We start from the raw sequence: 15,677 nt of genomic DNA, 5'->3' as shown, positions 1-15,677 counted from the left end.
TGGAAAGTATATGAAATATATTAGTATATATATTTCAATTAGTCTATATATCATTATTCTTTCATAGTTTTACAATTGATTTTCTTTTTAATATCCTCCACAACTCGTTTGTAAACAAACATATTCTATAAAAGATAAAATTCTTTCTTTTAATATATATTTTTTTTTCTAATTCTCATGTTTTTTATTGTATAATCATCAATTTAAGTATATATATATCATATTTATAATTGATTTATGTATGTTTTATTTAATGTAGAATTTTGAGAATTTATCATGTTAGTATTACTTTTTTCTACCTTTTCATTGTACTCTAAATATTTAACTATTCGATTAAATATTTACTTGGATTTTTTAATGTTTTTTCGATCTTACATTATAATTGTTTGATAAAATATTCCATCTTGAAAATTGTGTATAGGTATATAAAAAATGGAACATGAATCTGCTTCAAAGAAAGGAAAGACATTGATATCTTCATTCTTTAAAAAAAGAGATCGTCAAACTAGTGAAAGTTCTCCATCTGCGGCCTCTACAATCCAAAATCAATCTAGTGAAAGTGTTCAAACTTCATTTTCTAACTCTATTGAACGAGATCCGGGAAAAAGAAAACACATATGTGAATATGATGTTAATGTACGAGATGAGATACGTCGTTCTTATTTAAATATGGGGCCTTATCAACCAAATATGTTGGAGTATCCGGGTACAAAATTTGGAAGTCAAAATCGTCGGTTTAATAAAAGATGGTTCGATCAATTTCATTGGTTGGAGTATTCACCTTCAACAGATAAGGCATTTTGTTTCTATTGTTTTCTCTTTCAGAATGATCTTAATTTGTCCAATATGTCGTCATTGGTTAATGGAGGATTTGACAACTGGAAAATGGTAAACCAAGGAAAAACATGTGCGTTTCTTGGTCATATTGGTATTCCAGCTTCTTCGACGCATATTATGTGTGAGAGAAAAGCTGAAAAATTGATGAAGCCTACACAACATATTGATAATGTGATTCAATCTCAATCTAAAGAGGAAAAGGAGAAAAATCGTTTGCGTTTAAGAACCTCAATTATAACTGTTCGTTGGTTAGCACTTCAAGGTTGTGCATTTAGAGGTGATGATGAATCTTCAACTTCATCTAATCGTGGGAATTTTCTTGAATTGGTGAGATCCAAGCGGCAGAAGAGAAAGGAAGGTGTGATCCCCAAAAGTACAAAAATTGATAAGGTTGTACTTGAAAATGCTCCAAAAAATGCACAATATATTGCTCCAAATATTCAGAAGGAAATTTTACATATTATGGCCAATAGAGTACGTCAAATTATTCGTGAAGAAGTTGGAGATACATACTTTTGTATTCTTGTTGATGAAGCACGAGATATATCTAAACGTGAATAAATGACCATTATCTTAAGGTTTGTGAATAATCTTGGGATTTTAACAGAAAGATTTTTCACCATCAAAAGTGTTAGTGACACTACTTCATTAAATCTAAAAAAAGAGATATCAAATATTCGTGTTCATCATGATCTCCAAGTTAATAAAATGAGAGGCCAAGGATATGATGGTGCAAGTAATATGCGTGGCGAGTGGAATGGACTTCAGGCATTATTTCTTAGAGATTGTCCATATGCTTACTATATTCATTATTTTGCTCATCGATTACAACTCACATTGGTTTCTGCAGCTAAGGAGATCAGTGTTATTTGGGAATTCTTTTTCCATTTGGATAATATTGTTAACTGTGTCACTTCTTCTACTAAGCGCATTGTTGAATTACATATTGCACAAAGGAACGAAATTAATCATATGTTAGAAATTGGAGAATGTGGTTCTGGAACTAGAGTCAATCAGATTGGTAATTTACAACGAGCAGGAGCTTCTCGTTGGAGTTCTCACTATGACAGTCAAAAGTTTAATAAGTATGTATGCTGCAACTTGCAAAGTTTTTGAAGTTCTTAGTGATCATTCTCCAAATGGAAGAGTTAAGGCCGAAGTTCGGGGGATTTATAGAAATATGGCTAACTTTGAATTTGTTTTCATCTTGCATTTAATGCATAAGATTATGAGAATAACAGATATTCTTTGTCAAGTCCTTCAAAGAAAATCTCAAGACATTCTGGTTGCTATTACATTTGTCTCTACTACCAAAATTAGCCTTCAAAAACTTAGAGAATGCGGGTGGAGAGAATTTTTTGATGAAGTTAAAATGTTTTGTTCAAAAAATGAAATTGATGTTCCTAACCTTGATTGTCTACATAAGATCGGCCGTTCTCGTCAACAAAATACAGTTGAGCATCATTACCACTTTGATGTTTTTAATGCTGGAATTGACTTCATTTTGATGGAGTTAAATACTCGGTTTAATGAGTCATCAGTAGAACTTCTTTCTCTTAGTACATCTTTAGACCCAAAAAATTCATTTGACTCATTTAATAGTGATGATATTTGCAAGCTTGCAACGAAGTTTTATCCCGAAGATTTCACAGAACAAGACATTATTGCTTTGAAGTATGAATTGGTACATTATAAACTTGATGTGATGCAGAATTTGAAGGTTTCTACACTTGTTGAGTTGTGTCAACAATTGACCGAGAGTGGACGATCAAAAGTTTATGTTATGTTGACTAGATTGATTCATCTTGTTTTAACATTACTTGTTTCTACCGCTACTACTGAGCGATCATTTTCAGCAATGAAGAAGGTGAAGACGGAACTTCGCAATAAAATGGAAGATGATTTTATTGCCGACTGCTTGACACTCTATATTGAACGAGATTTAGCTAAAGATATAAATGTAGATTTTATTATAGATGAGTTTTATGTTATAAAATCTTGTAGAGCTCAACTTATTTAAACATTATAATATTTTTCATACATATATATTTATATTATTTATTACATTAAATTCAAGCCTACCCCAAGTTAAAATCTTGTATCCGTCCCTGCATGTAGTGTATGTATCTACTAAGAAAACGTCACATATACAAAGAGAAAATAATCAACAAAACAGGGAAATGATGCTTCACTTTTGTAAATATGTGTCACATTATGAGTAGGATCCAGGCACTACCTGTAGTGGTAGCATCAAATTAATCTCAGTGAAGGAACAGACGAAATCCCGTAACAGATGATCCTTCTGTTTATTTATATTGGCTTACAAATAAAGATACAAGGGCTTGTTTGACGTGAAAGACATGAACAAAATTAACAAAGATATTATTTGAGTGGTAGAGTTTAAAAAATTCACATTTGTAACTTGTAAAATCATTAAATGTATGGCTTAAGACTAAAGATAAAATCATTAACTGTATGGCTTAAGACTAAAGATACAAGGGCTTGTTTGACGTGAAAGACATGAAAAAAATTAACAAACTTATTATTTGAGTGGTAGAGTTTAAAATTTTCACATTTGTAACTTGTAAAATCATTAACTTGTATTTTGAATCTTTGACAATTTAATTTGTAAAAGTCTTCAATTTACTATTTTTATAATCCAGGAGAATAAATAAATCATTAATCATGTTAACTTGATGGAAATGAGATTTTTGGTTATACATCAATGCCAATTCTAAAATAGTTTTTAGTATGTGTTATAATTTCCTATTCCTTTTCATTTAAATTTTCTATTTTTTTTTATAGATTTTAGGAATGTTTATTTATAGATTTAAAAGAAGAATTAGGTTTCTTTGTGTTAATTTTCTTTTATGATTTTTTTTTAAAGTCAAGGGTGAATATTTAGGGGTTATACAGTGCTTAAGCACAGTTAAAAATAAATAAATAGTATCTGATTTTTTTAATTGTATAATTTATTAGTAGTCTAAAAGTTTTTAAGATTAAAGTTGTAATATTATATCTTAAGTTCAATTCTTTCCAAATGCATTTTTATTTTAGAATTTTTGTTTACATGCTCCCTAATTTTTTTTTATATTATGTTGAAGCTCCTAATTCTATTTTTTTTTTTAACTATGATTGTGTTTAAAGTGAATATAATCTTCTTAAAAAGCATATATAACAAACTTTTTCTAATCATGATTCTCCACATAGCATATAGGTGAGATTCTCCTAATCATGATGCTCACTAATTAATTACTTTTAACTTAAAAAAACATAAAAATGAACATTCATTTCTCATCTCAAAATCATTTATCAATCATCACCTCATTAATTCATCAAGGCAAACATATAATCAATGGCTCATCAAATCATGGGCCCTCATACAAATCAAATTTATGAGAATCACATCTCTAGTCATGAATGCTAACTCAAGAATAAACATCTATCACTATAAATATCAAAAGCATGAAAATGTTATGACACTTAAATCAAGAGTCTCTTATCTATTTTTTCCAAAGTATATTTCAATGGATATCTCTTTTTTAAACACTTTAAAATCATATAGAAAATAACTTTTCATCAAGAATGAGAAAAATTTTAAAGTATTTTGAAGAAGGAGACAATCATTGAGACATACCCTGAGATAGCAAATTCGTGGGTTAAATCAAGATATAAGAAAAACAATCGTGTTAAAATCATATAAAATGAACATGTCATTGCTGTGATAGGATTTTTTATATTTTAATATAAGCAATTATTATTTCATTTTTCTCATTAATCAATTATTCAATTTAATATTAACAAAAATACTAAAACATTATATATTTAAAAAAAATATATTTTATTATTCTATGTTAATTCATTTAAGTAGTTTTATAAATAAATAAAAAAACACATTTTCTTAAAAACACCCCCAAATAAAATTATTTTAAATAATCCAATAATTTTTTAAATAAACTTATACCCAAAGCAGATTATTTCTTACACATCGAATTCATTTAGCAATCATCAACATCTCGTGAATTCATCAAGTAAAGAATCAATCCCAACAAATCATGTCTCTCAGCAGTGGCGGACTTACAGGGCCCGGGCCTCCCCCAACCAAGGTAAAACTTTTAAGATATTATATATATGTTTATCAAATAAGGTTTTGCCTGAGTAATTTTGGAGCTGAAATGTATAGTAGAGGTCAGGTGATCAAACCTGCCTCTAACATTTCTTTAATTATAACCTTATTTTATATAAACTAACCATTCCTTTTATAAAAATTAATAAAAAAAACTATTCTAATTTTAAATATAATTTTATTAAAGTAATTAATATTAATATTTTATTTTATACAAAAAAATATTTTCTAAAATACAAGTAATTATTATTAATATTTTATTTTATACAAATTGTTTTTTAAAATACAATATTTATAATAATACATAAATTTTAGTTAATATATAAATAACATTTATTTATATAAGTTAAAATATAAAGAATTATATATAAAATAATGAAAATCATATAATATTATTATTTATTTTAAAACTACATTTATATTATAATTTATTTATATATATATATATATATTATTAATTTTAATATAATTAATAATACAAATTACTTATAAATATAAGGGTAAAATAACCATTTATATAAATATAAGGGTAAAATATTATTTTATATTTCTTAATTTTAAATTAATTTTAAATTATTTCAACAAATAAATGTATTTGTTAGATTTTATTTAGGGGTTGTGACACATATTTATTTTTAATCATTTATTTTATGTAGGATATAGAATAATGAAGATGTTCTATAAACGAATTTGTACTTCTACATCACATGACCAACATGAGTCTTCTCAATCAATTAATGAGCCTACTAATGAGTTTAATGTTACTGATCAAATATACATGGTTAGAATATAGCATATCAAAAGATGCATCATTTTGTTTTTGGTGTTATCTTTTCAAACCTTTAAATAGAGAAAATGTAGATGATACATTTATAGGAGATGAGTACAAAAATTGGAAAAGAGCATTAGAAAGATTCAATCGTCATATGAGAACTTCAAATAGTTGTCATAATGAAGCTATAATTCAATTTGAATCATTTTAAGATCAAAGACATAACGTGAGAAACGTTTTACGTACACATGGTCGTGATATAGAAATAAATTATCACACATGTTTAACGACAATATTTGATGTAACACGCTTTCTATTGAGGCAAGGATTACCTTTTCGAGGACATGATGAGTCAAGTAGTTCATCAAATAAAGGAAATTTTCTTGAATTGATTGATTGATATAGTCAACGTAATGAAGATATTTGTCTTCTTTTGTACTGACTCATGGACAAGAATAATTTAGTAATTGTGCTTATTAGTATTTTATGTAATTATCGAGTAAAATTTTAATTAAAAAATGCATTTATTTGATAGCCAAAAAATACTACGTTATTAGGTATTTGGCCCCCCGAGAAAATATTTCTGGGTCCGCCACTTCTCTCAGCATATTCATCACAATCTTATCATTCTATAAAACCATGAATCTTATTATATAATCAAATCAAATTTACATTGCATCGTATATATGATTATTTCATTTGTATTTGTTAATTATTATAACGATTGATAACCCGAATTGTGCTCGTAAACACAGTATATATTTTTAAATATTTCAAATTTGGGTTTGATTTTTAAATATATGGTATTATTAAAGATTTCTTAATAGGATAAATTATCCGTCATGCTTCTCTTTTACGGTGAAAGTTTTCCGCTCTTTTGGTGATTTTCTCATGATATGTATTGTGTTTTCACATTTATCTTTTTGTTATATAAACGTTTTATTTATTATCATTTTCATTTTTAATTGATATGGAGTGATATAAAAGTTCTATTTTCTATAAACCATGCAATTAAACTCATCAACCATCAAAATAATTTTTTATTTACAATCGTTCAAATCATTTCTTCATTTGAATATCGAGTAGGCTCAAAAGATAAAGTAAAAAAAAGGCAAATGTGGATTTATTAACCTTTGTTCAATCTTGGATTCCTAGTTCTTGATATAATATACATCTGGGAATTGAATCCTAAAGCTTATATCAAGATACCTAATTCAACTTATTTATTATTGGAAATCACATTTAAAGGAATGTTTGTATTCAAAAAGATAGATTCTCAAATTCTAGGGAAATGAAAAACAGATTTTGAATCTCAACATTGAAATCATTTTTCTTCCAAGTGCAAAAATGATTTTCATAATCCAATTCCTCATCACTCATCAAAATATTTTAGGACCAAATATTTGATCTATCATCAAGTTAAGAATCAATTACAAATTGGATTTGAAAATAGTGTGTCAATCTAAAAGTTAAAACCAGTTTCCTAAATTCAATTTCAAAATGCTTTTAAATTAATTTAACTCAACTAAGACAAGAAACTTTGATTCATATATAGTGAGCTTTCCAAATATTTTGTCACCATCATAATTACAATCACTTTTGAAATTTGTCAAATAAAAAAAATAAGAGTAATTTTATTTTTATTTTGTATGACAGATTTAAGTAAGAATTAGATTAAAAAAGAATTAGGTGAAAAGTGAATGAAAGAAAAAAGTGAGTTTTTAAATAAATTTTCAGATGCTATTGAAAAATATTGATTTGTTTTGATTTTTTTAAAGAAAATGAAAAAAAAAATGATGTACCAAATAAGAATTTTTGAGAAAATTAATCAAAATTGAATTATCTCAATTCCATATTTCCTTTCTTTGAATCCAAAATTCTACTTCTCATTCATTTGAATGATATGATTAATTATTTATAGAAACAAATTATGGAATTTTGAATTCTTAAATCTTTGAGTTCATTTCAGATTGAGCTTTGATTTGCTTAGAGCCTTAGAACATGTGTAATTGGATTTGCACTTAGTCAACATTCATCTAAAACATAACACAATTCAGATACAACTTGAAATATGTTTGAATATCAAACATAATTTTGATAATAGGGTCATTCGGCGACTTTCTCGGTTGCCATGTGATTGGGTTCCACATGAGTGAAGAGCGTATTCTGTTTTCGGAAATCAAATTAAACACTCTAAATTGTTTTGAATCGAATCATCGAAGAAACACCTCTAGAACTTTCTTTAACTCATCCTATTACATATTATAATCGAATTCAATTCGAATTTGAAAGATCTCACTCCAATTCTCACACAAAATCAACACACTGCTTTAAAATTCATAAGCTATTAGTTCTACCAAATTTGATTCAACTCAACTAGGTATCATAGATGAAATCCACTCAAAGTTATTTAACTAAACACATGGTAAACATCAATCAAGCAAGTCAAGAGTTAGAACAACAATTGCATCCAATTCTTATTGCATTTCATCAACTCATCCAAGATTATTTAATCATTTATGAAACAAAAGAAATGATAGTGCCATGAGACAAAAATTATATGAATAAAAAAAAACAGTGATAGGAGAAAAGGAGTAGGAAATCAAGGCATATTTTTTGAATTAAATATTGGGTTGTGAACATGTGCAAACTGACTTTAATAATGTTTTAATTTTACCTAACCTTGCCAAAACCAATGTCATTATCTCCCCATAATGTGCTTGAGATGGGTAAATTGAACTTCTTTTTGGCCTCTTTGGTTTGGGATAAAGCTCATAGCTTTGTATTTTAGGCAACTTATTTTGATTCCATTCATGCCAAGACAAGATGCCTCTCACCATTTAAGTGTGTAATCCTCTATTATATAATTGAAATAAAAAGAGTTGTTGATAGTAATTCGAATAGTTATAATGTTGGAAGATTTGATGTTTGATACTCTGTCATATCAGTCTAAATATTTTTTTATCATTTAATGTTCTTTTCTATAAATGTTAACAAATCAATAATTTAACCAAATTGTTTATTAACTATATCTTAAGTTGCAATTTTTTTTTTTTATCTAAAATCATAGAACACATATTCATGTTAGTTTCTTAAAATAAAAATAAAATAAATATCCATTAGAACCCAAATTATTTATTTTCATATTCACACATATCCAAAAGGAGGGTTGATATGTATATATGTTTAATTTGTTGATTTTCACATTTTTAATTTATAATATAATTTTCTAACAAAATTTTAAAATAGAAGATATTTGACCCAATCAAAACAAATGTAAAATCTACTCGTTACATTATTATTTTGAGAAAAGTAATAGAGGAGGGATAGGGGAGAGAATTTGAAAAGAAAATATGGAAGGGAATGACTGTCACCACATCACTAGCTGGAAAATAATAAAGGGTGAGAAGAGAGAAAAAAAAATTATTATTTTTTCAACGAATCAGATTATGTCATATCATTCCCTTTCAAATTCTTTCTCAAATTTTTTTCACCAATCATTTCTCAAAATAATAACCTAACAAATATTCATACATATCAAGAATCAATATAAGTATAATAAAAAAATGAGTCAAATGTAAAGCTCTTGTCCTGTGGATAATAATTTTTTTACAAAATTTCATTCAAATTATTTTATATTAAATAAAGTTTGACCAATCTCATATATTTATTTTAAAATAAATAAGACATGCATGGTGGTGTTAAGAATCATAAGGGCCAAAAAGTTTTCCTATACATATACTACTCTTGAAGAGAACAAATGGAGAATAATTCAAGTGTGTTATGACTTCATATCCAAAAACCATGTATACAAAGTATTAAAGTTTGGTTTTGTTATATAATGTATTTAAATTATAATTTATTAGGATAGATTAAGTGAAAACAAATTCTTAAGAGACTAAAAATCTCATATTGATTCTTACTCTAAACTAAAGTTAATCGCGTGTGATTAAAAATCGTAATGAAAATTCAAAATTGATCTAGATATTCGCGGACCTTTGATATTTTCTCTTATTTTAATATATTTAATTTTCATTTCTAACCAATTTCATTGTCAATCTACTTGGACAAAATATATAAGTTATCATTCACATATATATATTTTAGAAAACAAATAACAACAATAAATAAATATATATATATATATATATATATATATATATAATTTGATTGTTAACAACTTAATTATTAAGATAAATATTGAGGTATAATTTTAAATTATAACCAAGTTCAACAGCCACTAAACCATTAAACTAAACATAATTGAATTTAATCTAACAGTTTCATAAACTATCCTTCATTCGATTTTAACTTCTTCTTTTTTATCGGTTTACCGAAACACTTCAACAAAAGCAGGACATTTTTTGGAAAATATTAACACAAACCTAATATCTAATCCTGGCTTGAGTTGGAATAGATATTAGCTGGGTGTAAGACTACAAAAACAATCAATCAATAAGAATATAGCTGAAAGAACTAATTGGTTTATATTAACTTTAATTCAACCATGGGAAAGACCCAACTTATATATATATATATATATATATATATATATATAATACACAAGTGTTTGTTTTCTTATAAACATGGTATGTGACATTTAATTGTTTGCACCTCCCCTGTTATTATTATTATTACCTAAATCAGAAGCCACTTTGGCTGCTCTTGTAAGAGCATCAGACATCCACAAAGCTCCAGCAGAGAAGTAAGAACTCTTAGCCACAGAGTTAGCCGCAGCTGCAACTGTCCTTCCAGTGGCTGTAACTGCTGATCGTGTGGTATCGGAGATGTGAAACTTCCCATCCACAGATTTGACGGCTTCCATTCCTGCAAAGATTGTGTCGGCTAGGCCTACCCTTTCGCTTAGCTCAACAACTTTTGCAGTCGCAGATGCTGATACCTTGTAAGATTCGTCCAACGCCTTGGCTTTCGTCAATGCATCTTTCCCCAATACGTATCCTTTCCCTATCATTCCTTTAACTATATCCTGAGTGAAAGATACCGCCTCTCCAGCTGAAGGAATTGTGAATTCTCGAGCATTTGAAGATTCCTGATCATGAGAATTCAACTTGAGACCTCAAGCTCTAAAAAAATCAATACTTTGTAACACTTGAGCTACTATAGGTGGGTTAGTTATGCTAACCCTTAATCCAAATCATATTTAATATGGTTTAAGTTCTAACACAATCCATATTAAACAACTTAATTAGAATGAATTGGATTACAAGAAGAGTTGTGCTTACCGCTGGGTTGCTTATATCCTCGTCATGTTGCAAGTGTTGATTCCAAAAACTAAAACTGTCGTCATAGTCCCCCCATCGCGTAATACAAACATGTTGATCCACAATAGTAGCTCCCTAATAAAATTGTATACATAAGCATTACAAGATCCAAATTAATATTGTACATAACGAGCATATTTGAAAACTAATATATTGTCACAACCACGTTCTCATTAGAAAATTGAAAAAGTTAAAAAATTGAAAGTGATTTTTTTTCCATATTTGTGGAATCGTACATTTCAAAATCATGATTCAAATTAGTGTTTTTGTTGCTTTCATTTAGTATACAATTTATATTTTACACAATAATTCAAATTATAATGTAATTTTTTATATTTTATTTTTTAGTATAGAGATATTTTTTAGATTATTGTGTTTTTTTATAAATATACAACTATATTTAGGTTCATGATCAGCATGAAAAACATATATGTAACAAAAACATCCAACAATAGTCATGACCCCACTTCAACTTAGGGCGTTCTCAGTGAATCTAACCTGTGATCTTTAGTCTCTTAAGCAAGACTATTTCCACTAAGCTACTCTAGTGGGTTAGAATTAGGAGAAATTACTTATACCATTTATGGATAGCCGAAAAGTTGTTCCAACCAAACAAGCCCTTGGACATTAATCCTTAAGGTTGGTTCAAGATTAATCAATTGCTTAACAAATAATAATTAAGCTATGGATATCAAAAGACCGCAAAGATAGTTTTATAAACAACCTTCACTTACCGCTCATAGAAGAGTTGCAGATATAGAGACTAGAGAAAAATAAATGATTGGCAGTTAAAGTACACTTACACTCAACAAAACGGCAGTTTCCATGGCATAAGACTCTTTGAAAGTCACATAGGTTGTACAAGCATAATCACCCGCTCTGTCACCACCATAAGGACTTTAATCAAGAAAAGCTGAAGAAATTGAAAGCAAACAAACCAAAAGAATCCTATTTGGAAACATTTTTCATTGTCACATTGATCACATTTGGAAACAAAACTTAGTCAAACATAGATTGAGAAATTTATTGGCGATATCTCATCTTGATCCGGATACAGATCTAAAAACATAAGGTGTTTCCAAATAGGCTCTGAACAAATGACACTCCTCCCTAATAAATTCACTAGTACTTGATCAAAATAAACAACATGACAGCAGTGCAATGGGTGGGAGCTTTACTGATCCATTCAAACCTGACCTACACAGATTGAGTGCTTTTTTAAGCCAACAATTTCACAGCAAGAGTTGACCCAATTATGTACAAAGAGCGAATACCATGGTAAAAATGACCTTTTGAACTCTGTACACAAACAAATCCAAGAAACATAGAGCATTTTGTGCAGGCTATGTTTGGATGATTTATATTTTTCATTTTATCCAAGCTGCATACAGTAGGTAAACTCATACCAATTTAACATGGAGATTCAGTTCTTCAACTGATCTATAGAGAAATTCAAGGGACTAGCAACACTTTACTATTACTTTGCTAAAATGCTTAAGAAATCAAATAAGGATGGAACTTATTACTCTGTGCATTTGAATTGATCAGAATAGAGATCCATGATAATCACTATGACAAATAGATCCCCAAATTCAAATCCAAGAGATGAGGTGACAAATTTATCCAACAAATTTACATAATTTAATCAGGATATTTGGTTTGTAGAGATTTGACAATTCCATGATCCAATTCACTTGTAAACAATGGATATTTGCATATGGAGATAACAGTGAATTCTGCAACTGCGTTTTCAGTGACAAGAAAATGAAGGGAACTACACAAATTAACAGGTTTGTGCCCAACCTGACAATGTCAACATGTTCAATCGTTCCACAGAATGCAAAGAACTCGTAAATATCTTTCTCTGTAATTTTGTTGGAGAGGCCTGTAACTTCCACAGTATATCCAGAAGGACTCATATCCTTCACCATACAAGAAGGATAAAATAAAAAGAATGTTCCTAACAATGAAAAGAACAATACATTGGAAAACTATACAGCTCTGTCAAGATAGGATCTGCATATTGCAATAGCTCATGTAAACAAATGCTTTTAGATCCTATAGAAACACCATACATGGAACCACTCAAGGCAAGTTTTCAACTATGCCATAATCACATTAACAAAAAGGAAAATTCAGATGAAAACTGTTGTGTTAATGAAATACCAGATAGATCAAAGCTATGAATGTAATTCTTTGGAAATGTTTGATTGACTATAGTTAATTAACTAACAGGATTATAGTCCAGAAATGTCAAACCCTAGAATATAAAACCTGACATTAGTTGGTGAGGTTGACATGGCATCCTCTTGACATGATTAAAACCTAATATAGTAGTATTAGGTAAGAGAATCAATTAAAAAATGATGGGTATTTTTCCAACTGCTTCTCCTTTTTGGTAAACGAACCCACCATCGAATTTGCATTCTAAATCAAATCCCTTTACACGTTAGATCTTGAAACTAATCTAAGTCAAATAGATCATGAAAGACGTATGTAAAGTTTAATGGAAGAATTTCATAATATGAATCATGCTTTTAGTTACCTAGCTCTTTAAGAACAGACCCAGATAAGGTTATAGAAGGATCGTCAAGATCAAAAAAGGATGAAGATAACTCATGGTAAAATGAAATATAAAGAAGAATAAGAATCAGATTATTATGTGAGTCGGAGATCCAACTTAATCAAATCAAATTGTAGATAGTACATACCACCATAAGGCTTAATCACAGCGAGGGAGAGATAGAGAAAGAGAAATGGTAACCCAAGTTAATCGAGCTATTAGAGTGAGAGAAAGATTGAATCTTTTATTGTATTGTATTGGGGATAAACGCTTATAGAGAAGGAACTTCCCAAAAACGTAAAGACTAAGGTTTTGTGCTTAGAGTTAGTAAGAATTTTTTATTTGTTTTCTTCAAATTATACTAATAATTTGAATGGTTTTATATATTTTTTTAATTATTACAATTTTAGTTATTTAAAAAAATTATCAAATGTTTGTAACTTATTTTACATATTAATTTTTAATTTTTAATTTAAAAAAATTGTATATATTTTTGATTTTTATCAACTATTTTAACATACAAATTAAGACATTCAAATCATCTTTTGCAAATTAAAATATATATATCTAAAAAAAATACTCAATTTAAAACATATTTATCTAAATTAATAAGGTACCCTACACAAAAATAATATAATGTAACATCAAAATTTTTAAAAGATAAATATTAGATTTATCTTTATTAACATGAATCTCGTACATTTACACGGATAAGAATAGAAACAAAATATTATTTATTTGTAAATATTTTAGATAAAAATAATATTATTCATTTAAATTCCTTTCCTTAATTATTTATCTTAATTTAAAATTAGTTTTAGTTTGTAAAAATTAGGTTTAAGTGATAAATATCATGTTTCATATACTCCAACAATTCTGATATAAGATTCTAAAGATTCGACACTTGCACTTCCTCGTGGGCATGGTTCCCTTACCACCTAATTCAAGATAGAGATTAATTGCTAAGTTAGCAAGGTTACCCGGGAGCAGTGTGAGGGAATCCCGAAAACTAAATAGTAACTTCTTACCAAGATAGACAGATAACTCGTATAGCTTATGGTCCCTCATAAGAGGTTTGCTTGTGTAATTCGCACCATGAGTCACTAAATGTTTTATTAAGATAATGTCATCGAATCATGAGAAGTTATGGAAATATACCGCATTAATCAATGGACGTTTTCTAACCATTACAGCCAAACATTCTACATTTGTCTTTACTTCAAATAATATGGTTTATTTTCTAAAAAGATAGAGTTTACCGCTCCGTGGGTATCTCTTGGATCTCGAAAATAAGGCAAAGATGCTAAAACCGGATTCAATGCATCTAGGGTTTTATAGAAGCTTTATCCCACCTATCGAATGCAATTTATTAGTATATTAGATTGTTTGGTTTGGTTACTTTACCACCCCACTTAGTAAGGGAAGGGTTCTTTGTATGCGCGAGCTGAAATTTAGTTGCATTAGAGTCATTCTCTCACTTAGTCCAAGGTTACAACTTTTCTGGGATCCAATGAAATTCTGTGATGTATCTCTGGAAATATTATTTTGCCTTGAACGAGGGGTCACCTGGGTAGGAGAGAAAGCGGAGAAAGCTTAACCCAATCTTTCTTGTTAAAGCCCTCCGACTTCAAAATTTAATGTTAATATACATTTTAAAATTCATTAAATATATTAAGTTAAAAAAAAATAATTTTATAAGTTTGATAAACACTTAAAATAAATGTAGATTCCTTCTTAGTAAGAATCAAGTCAATTATACCATTATCTTGTTAGTTATTATAGATCGATCCAAATATTTTACTTAAAGTTGTGTCATACATTTTGCTATTATCTAAAGTAATGTTAGACGTGCTTTACATTATTACCGACATATTATTCATTACCGCGAAATTTTTATCACCATTTTGATAAATCAACCACCAATCACACAATCCACATCTCATATCGTGACCTCAAACACTTTTATACACTTATTATCTCTCGTCAAATCAACCACCAATCTCAATCGACATCTCATATCATTACCTCACATTTTTCACATGCCCCTTATCTCACTCGACAAACTAACCACCAATCTCAATCGACCTCTAATATCGT

At 28.5% G+C, this 15,677-nt stretch overlaps 2 protein-coding genes across 2 annotated transcripts; one reads left to right on the top strand and one right to left on the bottom strand.

Moving 5' to 3' along the window:
- The first annotated feature begins 2,017 nt into the window (after nucleotides 1-2,017).
- LOC124913157 lies at nucleotides 2,018-2,857 on the top strand. Its single transcript, XM_047453768.1, has one exon. It carries the CDS (start codon nucleotides 2,018-2,020, stop codon nucleotides 2,855-2,857), a length of 840 nt encoding a protein of 279 aa, XP_047309724.1.
- A 7,346-nt stretch (nucleotides 2,858-10,203) lies between these two features.
- On the bottom strand, nucleotides 10,204-13,863 carry LOC124911569 (binding partner of ACD11 1). Its single transcript, XM_047452072.1, has 5 exons — nucleotides 13,729-13,863; nucleotides 12,821-12,939; nucleotides 11,821-11,896; nucleotides 10,979-11,092; nucleotides 10,204-10,785 (listed from the first exon to the last, which is right to left on the bottom strand). The coding sequence occupies exons 1-5, from the start codon at nucleotides 13,732-13,734 to the stop codon at nucleotides 10,336-10,338; spliced, it is 765 nt and encodes a 254-aa protein (XP_047308028.1). The 5' UTR covers nucleotides 13,735-13,863; the 3' UTR covers nucleotides 10,204-10,335.
- Nucleotides 13,864-15,677: the final 1,814 nt, after the last annotated feature.

Source organism: Impatiens glandulifera, chromosome 8, assembly GCF_907164915.1.
Source record: "Impatiens glandulifera chromosome 8, dImpGla2.1, whole genome shotgun sequence".
Taxonomy (NCBI): domain Eukaryota; kingdom Viridiplantae; phylum Streptophyta; class Magnoliopsida; order Ericales; family Balsaminaceae; genus Impatiens; species Impatiens glandulifera.
Note: the sequence above shows the minus strand (reverse complement) of the source record. Positions and strands in the feature narration are given on the sequence as shown.